General features: G+C 44.0%; 1 protein-coding gene across 1 annotated transcript in view; it reads left to right on the top strand.

Annotated features, from left to right (window-relative positions):
- The first annotated feature begins 5,133 nt into the window (after positions 1-5,133).
- The window catches only part of GLIPR2 (GLI pathogenesis related 2), a 28,475-nt gene continuing 9,479 nt past the window's right edge, over positions 5,134-24,129 (top strand). Inside the window, exons 1-3 of the mRNA XM_049830498.1 lie at positions 5,134-5,290; positions 18,650-18,758; positions 22,178-22,281. Coding sequence (XP_049686455.1) covers positions 5,278-5,290; positions 18,650-18,758; positions 22,178-22,281 — 226 coding nt within the window. The 5' untranslated portion in view covers positions 5,134-5,277. The remainder of the gene's footprint in view (positions 5,291-18,649; positions 18,759-22,177; positions 22,282-24,129) is intronic.

Raw genomic sequence — 24,129 nt, forward strand, 5'->3', positions numbered from 1 at the left:
GTATTTGTGCTCACCTGGGCTGTCATTGGACTTTTCTTATCATAGCCACGGAGCAGTGGTCCTGGAAAAATGGCATTTAACCTCAGCCTGAGGTACTGTGCTGAAGCAGAGAGCCCATAAAGTGTCCTAACACCATCCGCCAGGTACTGTTGAGCCCAGTGCAGCCTTGGAGGAGAGAGGTAACACTTGGTAGCTCTGACAGAAACTCTCTTCCTTTTGAATGCCCTCAAATCTTTTTATGTGCTAGAAGTCCTTCCAGAGTACCCTCTCTTCCCCCTCTTTACCTTAGCTCCTCTGTACCCTGAGGCTGAGCTTGCCCCTGCCTCTCACAGAGCCATAGGGGCTCCATGTCCTTCTCCCTGGCAGGGTGCAGGGGAGGCACTCTGAGCATCTGCAGAGGTGGGAAGTGACACTTCTTATGGAGGCTCCTGCTTGGAGCTAGTTGAGAGCAACCATGCTGAGGGTTTTCCTCTGGTTCTTTTCTGAAGCTACAAGCCCAGTAGTATGGCCCACGTTGAGGAACACCCTGAGGCTGAAGTGGGCATTTCACTGCCTGGCTCTGGTGAGATTTGTGTATTTGTGCTCTCAGATGTTTAGATGGCCAAGCACTGAGCCTGAAGAATGTCAGCTGGGGAGGGTGCTGGGCCTCTGGAGAGAAAGGCAGTGCTTGTGCCACACTCTCCTTTGGACAACAGTATTCTTGCATTTTGTCCCCCAAACCTTTGCTTTGAATCCAGCCCTTAAGACTGTTGGTGATTAATCACGCTCTGCTTTTATCTTTCAATATGTAGGAAGAAGTTAAAGTCAATGACTACTCTGCAGTGACAGTCTCCTGTTTTCAGTGTGAGGGCTTTGTGGATGTGGCCAGCCGATAGCAGCACAGTGCTGAAAAAAGAGGAATAGCCTTGCTTTTGTACTCTTGCTCTTTTCAGCTCAGTTCTTTTCATTTTCTTCAGCATCTGAGAGTTATGGTCAAACGAGAAAGCAGAGATGAATATCTCCTCTTGCAAGAAAAACTAACATCTGCAACTGTGTTGAAGTTGAATTTTTGTGACCTGCTGTGCAGCCTGGATTACTTTACAGGCGAAATGGCAATACCAGATTGGATCCCACAAGCAAAGCCTGGCAAAAGTGGAACAGGAAGAACATTCTCAAATATTCTACCATCATTTTTGCCCTGTTTTCCTTTTACATCAATATGCAGTTTTTTAGTTGATTGATAGTCTGGTGCCTAATTTTATGGTTCTTGTCACCATATATGATGTTATTCATGTGTGATGTATTTATATTCATATGAATACTGTTGGTCCTTAGGGTCACTTGCTAAAAGTCTCTGGGGAGAACAGATTTGTTACACTTAGTATTGCTCACAAAGTTTTTGTATGCGTGGTTTGACTTGTGGAGAAACTTAGTGTTGTGTTTAAAAGAAGGCTGGGAAGCATACAGACCTCCTTGGCAGGGTTTATGTATGACAGTGTTATCATATGTCTGTCCCAGTCTGTGTGGGTGCCTAATTGTACCTGATTCATACCACCTGATGGAATGAATTAACAATTCAAAACATTAATGATGACAGGCATTTGCATCAACTGGACCCATAAGAGCGTTCACACGTGAAAGGGTTCATCTCGGGCCTTCTTAAATGCGTCTGAACCTGGCTGCAAGCAGTTGGGGATCTGCACAGGCAGCAGCTGGCCAGATGTTACTTCATCACTTGCACTGCTGCTGGAACAGAAATCTGCAGGCTGAAATCCGTGATGCTACTGGGGCCTTCACAACAGACACACGGCTGGTGCAGAGTCCCGCTGAGGTGGGTTCTCTTGCCAGATGGAGACGGGTGCTCAGCTCCGTGGAGGCAGACCTCTGGGAAGACAACGGGTGACCAGGGGTCTGCCTGGGGTTTCTTGCTCTATCAGAAAGATGTCTGTTTAGTCCTGAGTTTCTACAGATTTAGCCATATGCGGCTGGCTGGTGGAAGGTGCTGGAGGACTAGAGGAGGCTGTCCGCACGTGGCCGCGAAGACTAAGCTGTGTGAGACAACAGGCAGCAGCACAATCCCAGCTAGACCTGGAAATTCACACTGCCAGTTCCATCACAGTGGCCTTGCTGGGTCCACGTGCCCTGAGGCAATCTGTGGGGCACCACAGGAGTGCCTGTGGCTACCCAGGGTTGATCACAATGTGAACAGCAGGTCGCACAGGGCAGGTTGGGGACAGCAAAGAGAAATCACTGGTGGAAAGAGGTGCAGGAAGCTTCCAGAAGAGACAGGAAAGCAACGCAGGGGAAGGATGTGGGTTTACATATGGTGGCACCAGAGGAGGTTATGAGACTGTGAGCATTAGGGTCAGTCACATCGAGGGAAAGAGAAGCGGTTGATGCAGATGGGTAAAATGGATTTCCTTTGTTGGGAGAAAAGGGAAGAGAGGGTAGAAGATGTGTTGTCATCTGAATGCCACATACTCAGTTTGACACCAAAATTTTAGCCACAGATTTTCAGGATGCAGATGAAGGCTCTGCTGCAGATGAATTATCTCTAACTCCCTGATTGTAATGATTCAAGCACTTCCTTTCAAATTGCATTTTTCCTTCTTATGTACTCTATAACCTATTTCCAGAAAGAATATTTATTACACCAGTCTTTACTAGTTAAGTGTTATTTTTTCCAGCCAGCTGTTTTTGTTCTGTTTTCCTTTGAGCAGAAAAATGGAACAATTAAAAATGAGTCAATCCACATTGCACTTTTTTTGCATCTTTTCCAGAAATGTTTAGTAGGTGTTGCTATAGGAGGCAGAATGCTGGACTTAGATCTGATTGTGTCAGGGCATTTCTGTTTCTGTAAGATAGTTTCCAATGCCCACTGTTGGATAATACCAGTGTCATCTCTGTGTAAAGGAATCATGCAGTAATTAAACAAGCGTGCATTTGGAGGTGCTCTGATACATCATAAAGCAAATGGGAAATCCCGTTTGTTTCCACTCAGGTTCCGGTATGTTTGATACTACCTGAAACTGGTAAAAGGATATTAGTGATTTACAGTATGCAATTTTCCCTAGCAGTGGCTTTTATTTAATTGCTTTCATTATTTTCAAAGACTCGATTACATTCTTAATTACTAGCATACATAATTCCTCCAAATTTCCATCTGATAAGATCAGCAATATTTGTTAGGGTAGAAACTTAAGCAGGTAATGTTAACATGCTAAAAAAGCCCATCTCCCCCCTTCCTCTTTGTTTTTGTGTATCTCAGCTTACACTGCTTTCCAGTCTCTGATGAGTCATTGCATTTACTTTGCACTGATACTTTACACATTTCATGCCTGAGCAGCAAGTTTGGTTTCCTTATTTTCTGATCAGAAAAAGCACCATATTTTTCCTGTAGGTTAACGCTAGATTTTTGCCAGATCAGAGAAACCCTCTTTTCCAAGTTATGATTGCACAGGATGTTGTTAAAATGGCATGCAGGTATCTCTGGTCACTTCTGAAGATCTTGATGCTGTTTTCTTAGTAGCAGTCCAGTTCCCAAGGGGATGTTGCTTTATAATGCAGCTGAATTTTATAAAGATTTAAAACATAAACAGTATAAAATATAGCAATCAACTATAAGGATATAAATGAACATTTCAAATACCAGAGACTCCCAACTACACAAATTTAAATTCCCTTCAACTCCTTGTCACAGCCATAGGGTGGCACAGGGTATTGCTGAGCACTGATGTATGTCCTCGGAGTAGTACAACCCAGTATTTCAAGTTTAGCAGAGCATTTTTGGAGGCTAGGGTTCACAGACCGGTCCATGGTTTGTTCACTCCTGTAAGCAAATAAAACAGCGGCTTTCGCCTCCAGATAAAGGGCTCTGATAGTACCAGCTCCAGCTCTCCACCCTGCGCCTCAGCCAACTACTGCCACTCACGGCAGAGGGCGTGGGAAGAGATTTCCTCCTGCATCTTCTCTGACCTCTTCTTCTGCTCTGCTGCCTGCCTTGGTACCGGCGAAGGGAAGCGTCAGGCAGCTGTGAAGATGAGTGGGATCTCACGCCCTGCAGTTTCCTTTTCTGGGTGGTGATCGGTTGCCCCCATACCTCTTCTTAGTGATCCCATCAGCTATTAGATAGTGACACCCCCTCGGCCTCTGTTTTCAGCCTTGCCAGTGAAACAGCCTCAGGAGGAGCAGCGGATTGGTGAAGGGATGTTGGCTTTCCCCACCTGCTGCTGCTACTTGTTTAAAAAGGAAAAAAAACCCAAACCCTCCATCTTTTTATTTCTGAGTTTTCGTTTCTTTTCTTGTCTTGGAGCTCAGCCTCCAGAGGTAGGTAAAGGATAATTAAAACCCTCTGAGCCAGCAGACTTGGCACAAAACCAAATCGAATCTCAAAATTTTGAAAAGCGTTGTAAAAAAATGGGAAGCAGTAACCTCAGATCATTTTTTGTGATGATGAAAAGATGAAAGTTGGAAACATGTAACTGAATTAACATTTGGAGAGATGCAGCGCTTCTGAAGTTAAATCAAAGTATTGTGTTTGCCGTAGTTGAAGTAGTTAATATTTGCCAGATTAGCTTGAGGTGTTTTGATCTAGTGTGAAGACAACAGTGGCACAGTGTGCTTGCACAGATAAAATGAGGCATACGCACATCCAACTGTTTTTACAGAAATACACCGTCAGCACAGTTCCTCTGTAACCTGCAAAATCTTATGCTTCATTTTACTAATATCTTCTACAGATTATAACAGTGCAGAAGGTGATTTATTTTAGACATAAAATATAGTTATACTTTGAACTACCTCATCACTTGCCTGTTTCAACTTTATGTACAGTAACTAGGTAAAAATTTAACAAGTATTAAGCTGTATGAATTAACCTCATGGGCTATGCCCACTGTGGCAGCAGAATTATTTGTCAGCAGAATTTATTTTCACAGCCTACTCTTATCAGAAGACAGCCGCGATTACTAAGCTAAATTGGTATGTAAAACCATATGGTGTTTTGGAGCTGCTTGGTTACTGTGGAGGATAAATAGCTCCTGACCCTAAACAGGATCTTTTTAAGAAAAAAAAAGCGGTGTCCCTATGCCTTATAAGGCATGGGCAGGCTTACTCCAGTGCTGAAGAAGGGGCGGTAACGGGTTCATGCTGCTGAGTGTTCTCCGGCAGCGGTCGCAGGCGACTGAAGAAGTTGAGCTGAAATTGCAAACGCTTCGTTCCCTGGCACTTAGCGGCAGAAATCACTGAAGAGAGAAGGCAGCGGGGGAAATTAAAAAAAAAAAAACAAACCACTTGATCATGGGAAAATCAGGTGAGCAAATGCTTTTGTGCAGTTGGCTGTGTATTCTTACAATGTCCGTGCCTGGTTTTGTGCTCGCAAAGCATTGCTAAAGAGTTAGTGGCTTCCCACGGAGAAAGCTGCTTTCATTTGTGCATGGTACAGCCTGGGAGGAGCTTTCTCTGACACAGGGTTAGATTAAAAAAAAACAAGAAAAATGCCCCCCCCCCCCCCAACCTGCACAATGCAGAGGTAGTTGTATTTTATATACGGCTTACATTTTGTAAGTTATAGTAGCTTTGCTTTGCTGTATAAAATTATCTTGTGTCTAGCTGTCTGACAAAACTTACCTGCGGCAGGATGCTTTGAGGAGGGGGGAAGCTTTTAATCACCCTTCCTGTCAGAAGGATTTAGATTTAAGATTTGGTTACTGTTTAACTGAGAATAGCCTTGCTCGGCTCCAAAGTCTCTCCCCAGCGGTGCACATACTCGTGAAGCCTCTCCCCGCTGCTGGCTGCGTTGTTGGTCCTTTCCCCACCGCCGCCGGCTGTCTGCGTGCCCTGCTCTGAAGGTCTCGGCTGGGGGAGACTCCTCGGGAGCTGCCAAGGAGCCAGAGACCTTAAGAAGAGAGAGCTTGTGCTCGGGGCTTTCTCCGTCTCTGTCCCGTTCAGAGTCATGAGCGAAAATCTGTGCCCATCTTCTGAGACGGCTGCGAAACTGGATGGTTTATTTTTGCTCTTGTGGTTAGGACGTTATTTCTGTGACAAATCAGAGCCTGTCAGCATATTGTCTGTCTGTCCTGTGTGTAAACAGCATGTATGGGACACGCTCAGCAAAACCTAGTACTTGATTGACTCAAAACCATCGGCCTCTTCCAGAGGAACTTGAGAAAAATCTTTGTGCGGGTAACACGTTCATGGGCCTCAGCATGGGTGTGTTGAGTTTTTTTCCTTTTTTTTAAAGGTCAGCATCCTAGATGAGATCACAGCTGTCTGCAAATGTGGCTGTAAAGGGCTTACTGGTATGACACCCAGTCCAGGTGAAACACCATATAGCTGCCTGTGGGTGGTTTTGGCTCCGTGTCCTGGAAGCTGCATATGTTTTCAAGTGGATTGGGATTTAGTGAATAACCTTACAACAATTTAAATAACTGTAATTGCTGAGAAGTATCAAGTTCAGCACTTCCTTGCCTATAGTATAAAAAGTACAAATACCAGATAAGTCTAGTGGCTGTACGTTACATTAGCAAAGCGTGTTGGGCAAAAGCAGTAGAGAGATTCCACTGTGCCCCTTGCAATCCCAAAATAATTAGAATCTCCTCTTGTTTTAATATTTGCAAATTGCTAATACAGTCATAAGGCAATTGCTGCCTTTGTTATTTCCTGCACATTTATTACTGCACATTAGTTGGTTGTTCCACACTTAGCAGCAATGACAGACCAGAAACCTCTTTTGCAAGGCTTGGGTAATGTTTGCATCTCTAAGTAGTTACACAAATAGAGCTTGAGATCTAAGTACATGTTAAAAATGTTTTGTCACTTGTGTCATGCTTTTCAAATCAATGGTAAACTGGGTCCAGGTTACTGTCTTTGAGCCGTGTGTGGTATTTTTAGATGAATTATAAAACTGAGATCCTGTCCTGACAATTGGTTTATTGACTAAATCCCATCTGCCCTTTCCAGTGCATTGAAGTCTTCAAATTCCTGTCTGAGATCATTCAGTGTGGTTTCCCTTTGAATGGGCGAGAGCAGCTACTTTACAGAGTACTGCTTCCTCTGTGTTTTGTGTAAAATACCCCATGTTCCTGCTCTAGTACTCTTGAGGACATGATGCGGGCAGGTTTCTCTATACTAGGATGTATGGAAAGGTAACAGTTTGGGAGCTGTCTGACCTTGAAACCTTGCTCCACTCCTGGGTCAGAAGGATTAAGGCAGAGATCACCTGAAGGCGTAAATTTAGGGACGCTCTAATTCATGTAAAGTGGGACCACTGTTTTAGAATAAATGTCTTCAAAGCAGTTTCTTCAACTTTTTATCTTTGGTAAGTCTATCTTGAAGTCTAAGTATCCCCAGGCAATGAAATCCTGCTGTTGAAAATCTCGGTTCTTTGATAAAAACTCCCTAATATTGTGTTGTTACTAGCTGTTGGATTACATTTGAAGCAATGTTCTTTGCAAGTATCAGAGCTAGAGACTTAGCACTGGTTTTGCTTGACTGAATAGAGCCGAGTGCTGGAAGAGACCGGTACGTCTGACTCAGCTTTCTTCCTTGGAAGCTGCAGGCTGCTAAAACCAAATTCATACTGAAATGCCCTCATCAGGTTTATAAAAACACCTCCCATGGCCGTAACTCCTGCAAATACTTAAGCCAAAGACGGGGACCCTCTCTGCCCTCCCCGCGGTCTTCTCTTTTGGGACAGCGTTTGGATTAGCGTGTGGCACAGGCTCCCCTCCCCGCAGATCCCGGAGAGCCCGAACCCAAAAGGCTAGAGTTAAGTATTTTCTGCAGGAAATGAGGTGATGGTGAGCTGGCTGCTCTTTGTTGCCCTGTTGCCAAGACTGCCGTGTCCGCTGGGCTCTGACCCCCCTGCAGCTGTGTGCGGTGGGAGGCCGGGGTCCTGCCGGCAGCCCTCGTCCCAAAAGGGATGGCCATGCCAGCAGCTGCGGACGATGCTCGGGGGAAAGCAGCTGGCTGCCAGCTCCACTCCTCTGCTCTGGAGCGCGGGGATTTCTGCTGCGTGGTGGGAGTCTCCGAAAAGGCTCGGATGGTGGCAGAAAACAGGCTGCTAAAAGTCTCATTTCTTCCGCTTCCCCTCTGGCCCAGGCTGGGGGGGGAAGGGAGCTTGCCCCGCTCACTCCCTAAAAACCAGGCGGAGGTGAAGAGCAGGGGAATCGCCCTGCTGCTTCTGGCCGGTGGGTGCAGATGCTATCAGACGGAGACAAGGACGGGCTCAGCAAACGCTGGCTATCTTTTTACAGTGGTTGGTTTTCTTTCCTTGTCTTTTTTTCCCCCTTCTGCAAATGTGGGTGGGACTCCAGAGAAAGGGCTGGGAGTTACCCACTGTGCTGCTTGTTGAGCCAGCACAAAAACAAGGGCCGAGAAAGGGTTTCAACAAAAAGAAAAGAGGCACAAACCAAACTCGGTGCAGTTTTCCACGCTGGTTTTAATCTTCCTCAGAAACACGTGCTGGTTTTTAACTCTTCAGATGCACCTTCAGAGCACGGTAAAAAGGACTGTTGTGTTTTCTGCGGAGCGAGCTACACCTTCAGCTGATCTGAAGTGCGAACTTGTACTTGAGCACCTGGGTGGGAGACAGCCGTAGCAGGTTGTAACGAAAGTACAAACATGCTAGAGAAGTGACCTGTTTGCTTTCTGAGAAATGCGATACTCACAAGCTGCCAAAATGACAAAGTGTTTCATGCTGGCTGGTTTTACGGGACCGGTGAGGATAGAGGAAATGAATTAGTCTGAACTGCTAGCAAGTGAGCATTCGTGTTTGGTAACAGCGGGGTGTTTTTAGAACTTGTCGTCAATGCAAGTTACACCAGGACTGAACTGGAGGTGTGGTGGGAAAGGGCCCTTTCAAAAAATCAAGTTAATTCAATGAAACCCCCCACACTTTACCAGTTTTTGTGCGTAGAAGACATTGATTACTTGGTTCAAGTTCAGTAAATGGCAAATAGAGAAAAATATGCCAGGAGGCCATCGGGCTTTGGCAAGCAGTATTCTGGGCCCAATTTTTACCTGTCTGCCAAACCGTCAGGGTTTCGGTGGGGGAAGGGAGGAGAACACAGCAGCCATCCCGTGCAACAGCAGTTACTGCTGTTAACTGTTAGATCAGTGGCCTTTGCTCCTCATAGTCAAGACAGAAAAATGCCAAAACAAGTCTGAAGGCCTCACACAGAATAAGATGGAATGCGACGGTCTGTAGTAACTGAGATACCCACCAAGGTTTCCTGTGCCACAGAGCTGCACATCAAAAAACATCAGCTCGCATTTCTGAACCCTCCAAGAAATCTTTCTCAAAAAAAATAAAAAATAAAAAAAATTGAGCATGAAGAAAGCTTTTATTACCGGAAACATTCAAACCCTTAGTTTTCTATCAGAGCAGCTGGTAGTGTCTATCTTGCCTGGATTTGAACTTGCCTCGGTTGCTGCTTTATGTGCAGGCACAAAAAACACAAGAAAACGAGACTCTTGATTTTAACCGCTTTGTTGTTTATTACATATCTCAACAGGCCAGAAGGCTGTTTCAGATCACTGTTTTGGGAGAGGCCGTGTTGTTCTCCAAAAGATTAGCTGGAGCATATCTATGTTATGTTTTCACAGGCGGATGTACACAAGTTCTGCCCAGACTTTGAAGGTCTGAACAGCGGCTCTGCCAGAGCGGGGCCAGGTGGCCCTGCGAGTGGGGGGGACACGAGGCCGGGAGGGTGGCCGACCCCTTTGGTTCAGAACTGACCCCTCTGCCGGCAGGTACGAGGAGACAGGAGCAGCCTGGGGTGTTGTGGAGGAAGACAATATGGGCCTGTTTAAGGCCACCACAAACATTATTTAATGTCATTTAAAGTTGACCGAACTGAGTTACCAGAGGGAATCTCAGCTTTGAACAGAAATCGTGTGGGCTTTGCCTGGTCTCAGCTTTAAGCGTGATCGTTGCAGAGCTGCATGAAATGGTAAGTTGACCGTCCTCCTGAAGCTTTGCCATGCCGCCATTGTAGGAGTGGTGTTTGGGAGCCATTTTCTGACATAGCTTGTGAGAGCTGTCCCCGCATATACACCTGTGTGTCACAGAGCTGAAATGGCGTTGCATGCATTGCTGAAGTCTCCGTGCCCTGTTGTAAATATAAGTATGGGGGACAGGGGGGCTGTTTTCCATGAGACAGCTCTGGTGACAGTTTGTGATAGGCAGATGTTAAGAAATTATTGAATACATGCTTCCTTACACCCTATGTGTTTGCTTGTCACACTTGTAAATTCTGTGGGCCAGTGGCACGAGTTGAGCACTTAATAAATGATCCTCAGGGAGTGACTTGGGATAAACTGTGGTAGGGTATAACCTGTTCTTGAATTTTGCCTTATGAAGACCCATGACTAAAACAGACTTCTCAGTTTAGAATCACAGAAGGGTTGAGGTGGGAAGGGACCTCCAGAGGTCATCTGGTGCAACCCCCCTACTAAAGCAGGGCCACCTAGAGCTGGTTGCCCAGGACCATGTCCAGATGGCTTTTGATTGTCTCCAAAGATGGAGACTCCACAACCTCTCTGGGCAACCTGTGCCAGTGCTCAGTCACCCTCAGCATGAAAAAGTGTTTCCTGATGTTCAGACTTTGATAGCTCCTATAGTTTCTACAGCTCTACTGTATGAGGACTTATGACCAGGAGGAGTATATTCCCCTGAACTACCCCCATGGCAGGTCACAGGAGGGCATGTCCATGACACAATGTTGTAGGTGCGGCACTGGCTTTCTGGAGAGATGCAAAGGTCTTCCCTTTGGAACTGCAGTCCCTGGCTGTAGGCATGCATGTACATTCCTTCCATATACTGCAGTCTCTTTTTTTCCTTTGGCTCCCAAGCGCTGGGTTCAAAGATTCTGGGGTTTAGGAGGAATATTACCTTTCTAGGGGGTTATGTGGGGGCAACATGCCTATTTGATCCTTTAAATACATTCTATTCAGACTAGATGTAAGGAAGAAATTTTTTACGATGAGGGTGGTGAGGCACTGAAACAGGTTGCCCAGAGAGGTGGTGGATGCCCCATCTCTGGAAACATTCAAGGTCAGGTTAGACAGGGCTCTGAGCAACCTGATCTGGTTGAAGATGTCCCTGCTTATTGCAGGGGGGTTGGACTGGATCACCTTTAAAGGTCCCTTCCAAACCAAACCATTCTATGATTCTAGGAAATACAAAGACGATATTTTTCAAGATTTTGAGTTATGAGTACTGGGATTTAGCCTGTTGAGCAGGGGGATGAGAATGAGATGATGTAATTGATAGTAAATATGGGTAAAGAAAGCTTCCTGTGTCTCCCTGCCTGGTCTGGGCTACTGGATAGGTGAGTTTACACATCAGTGATCAGAAGAAATGTGCATGGCCATATTTCCATGCCTCGGGAAGGTGCATAAATAAACATACTTTGAGCATTGCCCCAGCTAGCTTGAATGTCCTTGGCAGAAAAGCAAGGTGGGAGGGTATTGGAGCTAATGAGATGAAAGCTAGTTCAGGTATGGCTACCCCAAGCAATGGTAGAACATAAATGGTAGAGGTATGAAATGGTGGAGCATATCCCAGGAGACATGGGATAGTTACTCTACCCTTATGCAGTTCTTCTTGACAAAATTCTTCACTTTTTGCAAAGATTTTGGTTGCCACCAGACAGCTAACAGTGCTATGTAAAATGGACTTGGCACTGGAACCAACAAGGTTCTCTCTATTGCTGCCCATACACAGAGCACAAGAATATGCAGCATCCAAAATATGAATAAGTGACCCACAAAAATTGCTGAAGTTAGACATGCAAATGACTTGCAAAAGGCTTAGAAGAGTTGTTACTTGCTGAAGAGTACAGTGTCATGCTGCTATCATGTGAACATTGTTATAAGGTGGAATCACAGCCTAATAGCTGAAGCTCAGATTTGGTAGTAGGGAAATTCTGATTTCTGGTATTACCCATTAGTGAATACAGTTGCACTTTATTTTCTTCATAAACTACTGTAATTAGAAACTCTAAGCAGATAGAATGTTGGGAAGAGGGGAAGAGAAGAAATGGAGAAGATTGTTTCCCTTTCTTCTCCTGCATAATGTGACCACGCAGGTCACCTGTGGCTTTGTATTTTGAAGTGTACGTACCCTAGGAATTGTGTGGCAATTAGGTTTAAGAATACAAGGCCTTACTAATGATAGTGTCGCCTTAGCCTTTTTAAAAGGATTAGCAGCTAACACATTAACTGCCTACCAGGGTTGTCTGTGTCGGTGTGTGGCATGATTACAATATTTAGCTGTCTCCCATGGCAGAATAGTAATAGAAGTCATACTTTTGATTGTCTTTCATGCAAACCCAACACTGCCTTCTCTCGATGTGATGAGCAGTCAGTTCCAACCTTATGCAAGATGGCCAGTCCATGGTAGTGACTGCTTGTTGACAGCCTTGTTGGTCTGATTGTTTGGAGGAGAGAGGGGCTGCAAACAGAAGACTTCTCCCCCCACCCTTGCCTCCAATGACAGTGAGAACTTGCTTCTGTCAGTGCTCAAGACTGCTGATTTGCTGATTAGTGTTGCTTTTTTTTAAAATCCTTATATCACAGAAGACTCTGCTGCCTCTCAGAGCTGTGCAGTTTCCAGTTTACCAGGTGTTCCTTTTTAATCAGGGCAGTCAATTGCCTCACAGTTTATAAAAGGCCTTAAGTGAGGAAGTCATCAACACTGTCTATTATAGCAAGAATAGGATTTGCAATCAAATAGCGAGATGACTAATGTCATCGAAACATTATTACACCGGCAGCTTCATATTCTCAGGCAATAAGCCTCAAATTGGGTATGGGGGGAAATAGTGTGTTATGTCATATGGCACAGGTAATGCAAGGTTATTAAGTTGCTGGTTTGCTGTAGAGGAAACCCAGATAATAAAATGAGCGGGGACTTTGCCCATCAGATTCGATTAACTCAGATATCTTACTGTTGTCCTGAAGGTCACCCCAGCTATAAGCAGGTGTGTAAGAAAAGTTCAGGCAAAACTGAATGCTGAAAGACATCAGAGAATCTCCTCCCTGAAGAGGGATCTCCTGAGCTGAAGGGAAAGCTATTTTGAGCAGCCTGATAAACACAAGAATGTTCCAGGAAACTACTCCCATTCAAACTCATGTCTAATTATAACCCCCAGTTCCTTTAATTCCCCAAAGCAATACTTTCTCTTCTAAGTTTTAGTAGGGTCATAGGACAATTCAGGTTGGAAGGGAAATAGTGTACCAACAATTATGAAGTGTCCCATAAAAATGCCTATTGTATGGGATGGAGATGTTGCCCCTTTATTTAATTCTTGGTTCAAAGGTGTCAAAGAAGACAAAGAAACCCCACCCAGGATATAACACTTTCTGAACATAGTATCATTTTATCTTTCCTTCCGTCCAGGATGTATAAATGGTTTCATTTCTTCTGTATGTTTTGAAGCAATCAGCCAGTTTTGTTAGAGAACAGGGGAGTTTAGCACTGAAGGAGGTCAGTTTTTATGGCTGGAAGTCATTCATGAATTGGAGGGTCAGATCCATGCTCCCAAATGACATATTTAGAAATAGCATTAATGGCCAGTCTTTGAAGACGTTACTGTCCCAAATGGGGAGCAAGAAAGTGCAGTCAAGTACATGGAGAAAGAAACATGGAATATTCCCTCCCTGTGGCACTGCAGAGGCCAGCCAGTATAAGACCATCCTGGAGCGTTTGTGACTTCAAGCCAAAGTGCTGAGTCAAAATGCAGTAGAGGCATAACTGTCCTCTTAACATTTCTCCTATCAGTTAAATATATATCACTTCTCCATTGAAGGAACATTGTTCTCAGAGTGTGAAAGATTCGGCAAGGGCTAGTTTCCAGGGAATTACATTTCAAGTGAGGATAAAGATTATTAATAAAGATTAATAATAATAAATATGTCAGGTCTTCTCTTAGAAAGGCCTAGATGAAAATGTGGCCATTAGAAGCTGGGATGTGCTTTACTCAAGAATTTTGTTTGTTTCCAGTCTGTTAATATCCTTTGAGAAGTTTGTTGAAATAGAGGTATCTTCAGTTATCTGGGACAGTAACAAAGGACTTCCTGATATAATTACTTTACAGTTCCCTAAAGCCTCCAGTGAATTTTTTCACAAACCTGTTGGGCATATTAAAAGTTGTATTTGCTGCATTCTTATTTCACACCCCATTTCTGCTATTAGAGTAGTGTAGAGCAATTCTGCAGTGTCAAGGGAGACTGAAGGGATTTCAGTATTAAAGCAGGGCTATACTTGGTGTTTAAATGGTTACCCTTTTATGTGTTTTCTGTCCAATTTGCATTTGTGTCCTCTCCATACAGTCTGGCGCTTGGATTCCTCCTGCCTGGGTTCTGGGCAGGAAAGAGTGTGGAAGTAACATGCAGCATCCTGGGTAACATGAGTCACGTTGCCAAGGCTGTTGGTATCAGGTTTTCACATTTACCTCTTTCCAAAAGGGTAGGTCCTTTGAAGTATATTTTGCAGCTTTCTTCAGATATGTTGCTCTAGCCATTATATGAGCACATTTCTAATTATTTATTTTGGGTCAGAATTGAAAGGTGGTATCATTATCTCCGTTTACCTGTAATGCACACATTGGGTGAAGAGTTGAGGCCTGTGTCATGGTTCAAAGAGGGATTGAGACAGACATAATGGTACACTTCTGTGTAGGATACTACATGGGGTCCATTTCATAGAATCATAGAACGGTTTGGTTTGGAAGGGACCTTTAAAGGTCATCCAGTCCAACCCCCCTGCAATAAGCAGGGACATCTTCAACCAGATCAGGTTGCTCAGAGCCCCGTCCAACCTGACCCTGAATGTTTCCAGGGATGGGGCATCCACCACCTCTCTGGGCAACCTGTTCCAGTGTTTCACCACCCTCATCGTAAAAAATTTCTTTCTTGTGTCTAGTCTGAATCTACCTTCTTTTAGTTTAAAGCCATTACCCTTTGTCCTATCACTACAGGCCCTACTAAAAAATCTGTCTCCATCTTTCTTATAAACTCCCTTTAGGTACTGGCAGGCTGCTATAAGGTCTCCCCAGAGCCTTCTCTTCTCCAGGCTAAACAACCCCAACTCTCTCTCATTGATTACATTATATGTTAATTATCTGAAGTCTAAATCGAAAAACTTAGTATGTATGGAAAGTGCAAAATTACCATTGAAGATTAATCCATAAAAAATAGGACAGAAAGCACTGAGAAGGCAATGACACTTCTAGAAATTAATACTGGGCTCTTTCTTGAATCACTGGGGTGGATACTTGGCAATAAAAAAGTATGCCTTTTTTGCTAGTTAAGTGTATGCCTGGTATAATGTGCATCTTCAGTGCTGACATAAGGGCTACCCCCAGCATTTCTGTTGTGTAGGTATTGGGTAGAGAGGTTTTATGTTTGTATTTTGTGGAATATTTGATGGTTAATCTTTCCCCACATCATCTTGCAGCTCTTCAAGACCAGCGGAGTAGGTCCAGTTGACAGCTGCAAAGGCGATGCAGAGCAGTTAGTATTGTGGAAGACACGTTCAGATAACTTGCTTCTGTTTTGATGTCCAAACTCAGGAAAGAACAGAGCAGGAGAAGACAGGGTTCACAGAAAAGGCAGGAAGGGTTCAGGCATGAAGAGCTCTTCGTACGAGAAAAACTGAGTAGATTGGCACTGTTTAGAAACTGTAAGAGACTGGAGACGTAGAATACTCAGAAAAACTAATCTGATGGGCAAGGGCAATCTAGATGCCTCTGCTTACTTTTCCGTGGTCACACAAAGTTGATCAATGAAACCGAAAGTCCAAAAAAATAACAACTGTAAGGTGTGCTCTGTACCACATCATAGCCTGGAAGTTCGTTGTCACGTGCTGTCATTATCTTAGCCAATATTCCAGAAGAATCCAAAATAGAGGTAAATAATCGAACAATGAGAAGCAAGCAACTGTGTCTAATACCTTTAGTTGTTTTACTTATTAAGCTGTGTAATGATTCATGACCAAACCTAACTTCCTGGCAGTAGGAAATAAGTTTTTCTAGCGGCTTACATGAAGGGAAAAAAGTACGTCTCCAAAGCTGTTTGGGAAGCTGTTCCCATTTGGGTGGGAGCCCAAAAACTCCCGTTAACTCTCACTTTTAATGTCTGGCTTCTCAGTGTATGGAACATTGGTAAAATGGAAAAACTTAACATGTCTTCCAAAACAAATCTGAAATACATTTGGCAGTTGGGTGTCCGTCTCCACACATCAGCATGCACGGGAGAAGCTGTGCATAAGGAGGCGGTTAGCCCATGAGCTTGAGTCACGATAGAGAAGTGTTTCTATAGCAGCCACCTCTGAGGGAAGGGGAGGATGGAGGTTCTCTAGGGACAGCGTAGCGGTGCCTGCCATGGCTAGAAGGAACTGTTTTGTCCATGACTTGTTGGTCTTTGTAAGTCAAAGTGTTAGTACAGAGCTCGATTATGCAACACTTCTGTTAATGGATGGACTGACAGTTGACAAAGCCTGTATTTCAGTTGACTTAATTTTTTTTTAGAATTTCAATTTGTTATTGTCATTGAGAGCAAATAATTTGAATAGAAACTTTCACACTTGCAGGTCAGATTGTTTATCTACTATTTAATGCTGAGTGGGTGAGATAGTAAGTCTAGGTGATAACAGCCACAAGCATTAAGGTGGTCTTTTGCAGAAAAATGCAGCCTGGAGTGTGTGATGCAACTTCCAAAGCTGTGTATTTCAACTTCTTTGATTTGCAGGCTGTCTTAAAATTTCCCTGCTGGAAGCATGGACCCCTGCATCAGTGAAGTTAAGTGAACTGGCCATAGGCTTGGTTTCCTGAGTAACCTGTGATGGATGCCTTAGAAATAGGCCATGACCCCGCATGATGCAGCAGATGAGAGGTTTAGAGCTCTGACCTGATAGAATCAGTCAGCTGTGAGCAGTGGTAATAAGAGTGATGGGACAGGTTTGTTAGCAAAAGGGTGTGTAGGTGCTTAAACACCAGAGTGGGGGTGCCTGTTTTGTTTGATGATATGCAACTTGTGATACCCAGACAAACTTGAAGGAAAACCTACAAGGAGGAAGGTGGCGGGCAGATCTCATCTCACTCAACAGGGTTCCTGTTGCTGTTTTATGCCAACAATTTTATACCAAAAAAATTGAGCCTGAAAGCGTGTTGATGGAGAATATATTAAATACATGTCCACAATGACACTTTGGTCCGGAAAAGGCCAACCCAACTTTAGACTGTGTTCAAAAGGTTTAAGGTACTGCATGAAACAGTAATGGCTTTCTATGTGCTTTGGATTATCTTAGGCTGCTGTTGGGAAAACTGGAGAGAACTCTGAGAACAGCTTAAAGCATGAATATACATTGGGTAATCACCTTAGGAAAAAGTTATAAGAGCAGTATGTGCAAACTGACAGCTCTGCTGTGGGGAAAATGCATCACGGCATGCTAATAATAGTGTACATGCTAATAAAGGAGAGAATGATTGATTATAGTTGTGAGGATTGAGTAGTGAGAGGAAGTTGAGAAATCTAAGGTTAGTAGCAGGAAACACTTTCTAGTCATGAGGTCTATTTGAGCTTCAGAAGCGTCTCAAGGAAAATGATGGTAGTCATGCTAGTTAGGATATTCAGAAATGAAGCTGATGAATCATTAATAAATGTAGGAACCTGTGTCATGGTAGAAGTGGAGTAAATATTCAAAGATGTCTTGGCCTGTTCAGAAGCTTCAGCAAGACAGAGAAAGTGAAAACTGTCTTTCTGTTTTAAAGATGCCATCCATACCTCTCTAACTGTCCCAATACCTTGTTTCAGGTTCCAGATTTCTCTTAACGCAGCAAATTCCACAGGGTGACCAATGACAGAGAATTTTTTTTTCTCTGAATCTTGGGGCAAAGTCATAAAAGGAGGTAACATGAAATTGCTATCAAAGTGAACTGCGCTGTGACTTGTTGCTTGTCCTCTGCCTTGCGCTGCTGAAAGTCCCAAGTTTACTGTGGTACAAACACGAGCTCTTTTAAAGCTTCGCAGTAACTTTGGAATTCAGATATTTACTGAATACACTCTAGCATGGGGGGTGGGAACCATCCCCAGCAGTCCTTTCTTTCCTTACCACTTGCTGTTTGTGAACAATTATTTGTCTTGAGCCAAATAAAGGTGCATTTTGACATCTCTATGAATTTGTACTATATAATGAACAAAAAGAATGGTGCATGTTTCAAAGTACTTTCATAGGTGGTGTCTTGACTAACACAGAAAATTCTTGCATACAGTGACAATAATTTGCATTTTTAGTGTACGTCCTCAAAGGGCCTATTTGTCACTTACTCTGAGACTTGACAATGGTGATGCAGTGCACTGAAATCTTAAAATGAAAGTCAGTCAAACTAACCTTAAATCACCTTGCTATTGAGGAAAGGAGTAAGGTTCACATTTTTCTTCAACCTTTGGTGAGTCTGTACCATCCCAATGAGAGTGTTTCTTGGAGTTAGTTCCTGGATGGAAGGCATTAACTGTTCGTTTCGTCCTACTCCCAGGTAATGAGGGTGGTATTCTGTTCTTCAGTCCAGTCTGCATCAACGTCTTAGCTACAGGGTATGCTTTTTCTGTCTTCGCTAATGTCTGTATTTGACAGACCTTTCCAATTTTTTTGATGTGATTTCAGCTTCCAAACAGTTTGCTGAAGAGGTCTTGAAAGCACACAATGACTACAGGAAGAAACACGGAGTCCCCCCATTAAAACTCTGCAAGAAGTTAAACAGAGGAGCCCAACAGTGAGTTCAGTCCTTTCTTTTCTCTAATGAGATTCGTGACATTTTTATCTGTTAGGTTTGACCGTGCATACTGCAAAAATATTTGCCCTTTGATGTGCTGATACTCAATGAAGATTTACTGGGTGGAAAGTGAGGGACTCTACTCTTTCTGTTTCCTTACCCAACTCTTGTCATGCCTTCTTTCTCCATCACATAGCACCAGCTGGTCACATGGATGCTTCTGTGGTCACAACTGTATAAATCTTTCTTGCACCCTTTTCCAGACATGGGCTGCATCTGTCTACCCTGGTATGTCTCCTCTGCAGAGGGCAGTTGCCTAAAACATGCTTCACCACCACCGCGGTCAGATGATGGATTGTCATCTGCAGGAGAATATCCACTGCTGCTGAAATAGTGAGAAAAGAACTTTTTCATGGTAGGAAGTGATGACTGGTCTAAGATCAATGGAATCAGAAGGAAGTAATTTTAGATCAAATTGTCTATCTCCCTGCCCCAAAAGCACAATCAGTGTATGTTGTTCTCTCATCTGTCAGGAGGGACACATCTTACCTCTTCTGCAGTGCTGAAGGCTGCAGAACTTCTTGTTAGTCTAACGTACAGTGGCTCCACCTTCCTGCTGTCTCACTTAAGTCCTCCTTACTGAAATTTGAGTCCAATACTGCTTGTCCTCTTTGCTGTACACATGACAACCAGATTACTTCCTTTCCCTTTACAGCAACCTTTTTCAAGGTAGATTTGAAAATCTTCAATTTTTTTCAGGATGATCCTCACAGTACAAAGCAGATACCTGCAGGAGTAAATAAATGCTGATTAAACTATTCAGAAAACAAACGTCTTTCCATAATAGCTAAATAGTGGCCGGTTTGATCCCTGCAGACATGAGATCTCATCTCCCGTTAGGCTTTCTACCATAACCATGCAGCCTTCTCCACGCCAGCTGGCTGGGAGCCAGAGAGGCTTTGGCCTTTCCAGAACCTGATTTACTGTGCGAGCACGGTGCTGCACCGTCACACAGATACACCAGCTCCCACACTCCTAGACCAGGTGTTGTTCTGTACAGCGCACCGTGTATGTGGCGTGTGGGCATGCACTCTGGCAGCAAGCAAAATCTGATTCTGTCTTTATTTTTTCACATTTCTTTTTTTCTTGAGACAGCATGATAACTGGATACAGTATTTCTAAGAGATGGAATGCCAGTGAGTCATCCACATACCTTTGTAATCATCTGGGGTTTTCCTTCTGTTCTTCAAAGTGTTGTTTTCATTTCTGTTTTACATGCTGCCTCACAACGAGGAAGAAATTTCGTTGACTTGTCAATAACACTTGTGTCTCCAAAGTGCTACAGTTGGTTTGAACAAGTCAACTTGTATAAATAGTTCAGATTATTCTGTCAAATATGCATTGCTCCGCATTTATCTCCAAGCGTGCTATTGCCCCTGCTGAGTATTTTTAGGCCCTTCTGGAATTCCTCACAGTCCTCTCTGGTCTCAGCTGACTTTTCCCACTGTGGTGAATAACAATAGGAAACCTTTGGTTGCGGTCTGTAACTTAACTTGTAAGAATTAAGAAACACATGTTCAGAGTCTGGTGAGACTGGTTGATAGCAAGAACCAGAAATGGTTTGATCTGAATAGAAGACATGAAATGTAAGAGATCTCTTATTTGTCAAGACAGATAATCTTAAATTCAAAGAAGGACTTCACCTTTTCTTTAGGTATATCTGATATCTTTGTTGATATGTATCTGGTGTATCTCTGGGTACTTTTCCGTGCTTCTCTATCTGTGCTGAAAATGGTCTGTTTCCTACTATTTTCAGTTCCAGTAATTGCGACAGGTTAGATGAACTGGCTGTTGGATCCCTGCTTTAGCATGAGATGAGTCACCCTCAGCAGGTGTCTGTTTATCTCTGACTGTAATGAAGCATAGGGTGATGATCTCAGATGCAAATCTCATGCTTTCAACTGCCTGAGCTAGAGTGAATTAATCACCCTTTGTCTCAAATCCTTGGCAACTTTATCCGTGTGTAATGTGTACTTTGTTCCAGTCTTGCCTCTTGCTTGGGATGTGGGAATCCTTGAAAAGAAAAATTACAGGACTGTAGTGATATAGGGCATGAAGGATCATCTAGAGATCTTCTAGTTCAGGATCTAGCAGACTGACAACTGACAAGTTTTCATTATTTCTGAATTGATGGATGTAGCTAAACATTTTTTTTTATTATTTTTTGTGGGAGGATTAGGACAGAAGGAAATGAGAACCTAACGAATGAAGTACTAACTTGGGCCAAAATGTTCAGCTGGACAAATTTCCTGTCTCTGGCAGATGCCAGTAATTCATGATTAGGGCAGGAGTAGCAGGACAAAACAAATGTGGTGATCCTTCCCCCGTTATCTTCTCCCGGATATTACAGATTTCTCCTGGAAATTATGGTTTCCCTAAGCAGTAGGTTTGTTGCTGTTGTTTAATAAGCCCTGAAGATTCCCCCCCACATACACACACTGTAAATTTGTCTAGCTCATTTTCAAAACCACTTGTGCTTTGGTGTCTGTGTCGTCTGTAGCGATGACTTCTGCTGCAGTGTGGGAAAAGTGCTGTGTCTTACTTAACTTTTAAATCTACGACCTGATGACTCTGTGTGTTGCCTCCTATTTCTTGTGCCATGAGAAATAACAAATGGCCTTTCCAATTTCACTGTCTCTGTACTGAAGCCTTTCCAATGTTGAATAAAGAGAATAATTGTTTTACACATGATGTTATTCTTAGCCTTATTGTCATAAGACAATAAAATACATCCCACGCTCTCACACATGTCAACTTCTATAGAAACAGTGCTGCTTATCCCTGTGTTGGTGTACACAGTTGTTGCCTCAGGTTCTCCGTGTGATCCCCTTCTCTTCCATACTGTCATTGCTCTTGTTTTGCATTTGATTTTTTTCCGTTTGTAAATGTAGGGTTTTTTACACTTGCTTTGACTGAATCCCCACTCAGGTCTTTTTTTCGTCTCACTGAGAACATTTAAGTTACTCCTGTGAGGTGCCTAGAAATGTCAGGAGGTGACACCTGTAGCAATCGCGGCAGGTACTTCTCTTCCCACCAGCAGCTGCAGCTAAGGATGGCCAGTGGATTTCCAGGTGCTGGGCAGAACACGGTGGGGGGAGATCTGCCCTTTGATTTCTTCTGGGACCTTCTCATCGGTGACACAGATGCTCATGAAAGAGAGGGAAAATGGCCTCCAGGCCTTCCCTTTGCCTAACTCCTAGGTCTGCGTAAGCTTAAAGCATCCCTGGCTTCAGGGCTTTGCAGCTGAGTAACTTGACTTAAATCATCATCTTCCAGCAAAATTCCTTGCTTGCATCTCCCCCTCCTCTCTGCTCACTGTGGCTGTGGTCCGTAACTTGGTGTGTGGATTCCTTTGCTAGGTATGCAGAAGAACTGGCTACCACGAGGGTCCTCAAACACAGCTCCGAGTCTGCTAACGGAAAATGTGGAGAAAACCTAGCATGGGCATCCTATGACCAACCAGGTACGCTTTCTTCCCTTGCTGCCTCACAGACACTGGATGAATGGCTTGTCTCATGTACTTTGGGCTCCGGGCATCCGGTTGCAAGAGTACTGGTGCTTCCTCCGCTTTGAAAACGTGTCCAACCGCAGCCCAGCCCAGCCCAGGCTCCGTGGGGATGGGATGGTGGTACACAGTCACCTGTGTGTACTGGGAGCAAGGACCACCCGTAGGCACGGAGGGGGTCAGGGACTGCGGTGGTGCGCTACGTCCCTTCGGAGGTAAGACTTGGCTTCGTGCGTCCCTGCTGTGCTACTCATATGTCCATGGGAGGAGAGGAGGAAGCCGTCAATGCCCTGCACTTCACCTTTATCCTTAGTTTGTCCCAGCCAAAGAGAGGGTTGACCGCAGGCCAGCTGTGGTGAGGAAGGTGGAAAAATGCCCATTGCGTGTTACACAGCAGTTCCTCTTTGGGGGGGGGGGGCAAACACGGGGCAGGGCGGACACCAAAGTGACAGAAGCTAGTGTGTTAGACATCTAGTCTCTTCTGCTCTGTCAGCAAACAGGCTTTGAGCCTTTTTCCATGCCTTCACTTTAGAAGACAAAACCTCTCCGTATATTTTCTGATCATAAATGTAACACGTAACTGGCGGCCTTCGGTTTGGATGCCCAAGGAGCTGAGTTTTGGCCGGGCTGCGAGCCTGCGGTGAGCCCTCCGCTGGAGCGATGTTCGGGGCTCATGCCTCAGCCTGCTGAGACAGCAGGTGGGATGTATTAAAAGTGACCACTTGCTTGCTTTATTCCCACCTACCCATGGAATTTCCAGTACAGGGAGACAGCGGATCATTTCTGCAGGCTGGAGGCCCTGTTTGAAGGACCTGGAAATTTCAGTTGAGTTTTAGACCCAGAGACACTGCTCGGTTCCTTTGCAAGTGCCAACTCTAGTCCCTAATGGGTACTTTTTCATGTTGAAAAAGAAACCCGGGGTGGAAAAATACAATTTGATCTACTCATATTTGGCATTCTGTCCATCGCAAGAGTCTGAGGCAAGGGTTCAGAGCAGCATGGGAAAACACAGATGTATGGCAAAGTTTGCATAGCGGCTATGACTCACGGACTCAGCTTACTTCTCCCTTCTTGTTTGTGTTAATGGCCTATGCTCCTTCCCCCGAGGTTAAAGTCACAGAATTGCCATTTAGAGAGCTGGAAACAAAACAGATGAATCCTTCCATAAATTATATAACGCCTGTCTTTTTCTGGATCCCATTTGTTTTCTTCGGTGCGCTATTTCCATACATAACTTGCCAGTTTTCAGCAATTTTGTTGCTATTTTTTTATGCGCAGGATTGAACGTCTTGCTGAGAAAATTAAGCTGCGTCCTCTTTTGTTCTGTAAAACGCTTCGACATTTCCTATGCAGCAGGATCATTCAAAATACCAGAATGAGAAAACTAGCTCTTCAAAGAAAGTTATTCTCTCCCCTGGGCTCAGTCTTCATCTCTGTGGAGTTGGTTCATTCTTCCTTTTTTTCTCATATAGTTCCTTTGGATAGTTAATTTGTACCCTGCTCAATGAGGCTGAAATTTGTATTAAGGTATCCATTCAAGGGCTTAACAAAGGCAGGCAGTGTCTTCCGGTTTCTTTCCCAGATAAAGCAAAACTCAATAAACCTCCAGCATACTCTGTATTCTCTCTAAAAAAAAGAGTGATGCTATTGTTTATTTTGGCTTTTATTGAGTTCTGTAATAGTGCCAGAAGATCCATTTCTTGTTTCAGAGAAGATTTAAGCTTTCAACTACAAAAGCCTTCTAGTTTGACTCCTCTCCTGGTACAAGAATACCTTGAATTGTATTCAGGATTTGAGAGTCACATA

This window comes from Accipiter gentilis, chromosome 27 (assembly GCF_929443795.1).
Source record: "Accipiter gentilis chromosome 27, bAccGen1.1, whole genome shotgun sequence".
Lineage (NCBI taxonomy): Eukaryota > Metazoa > Chordata > Aves > Accipitriformes > Accipitridae > Astur > Astur gentilis.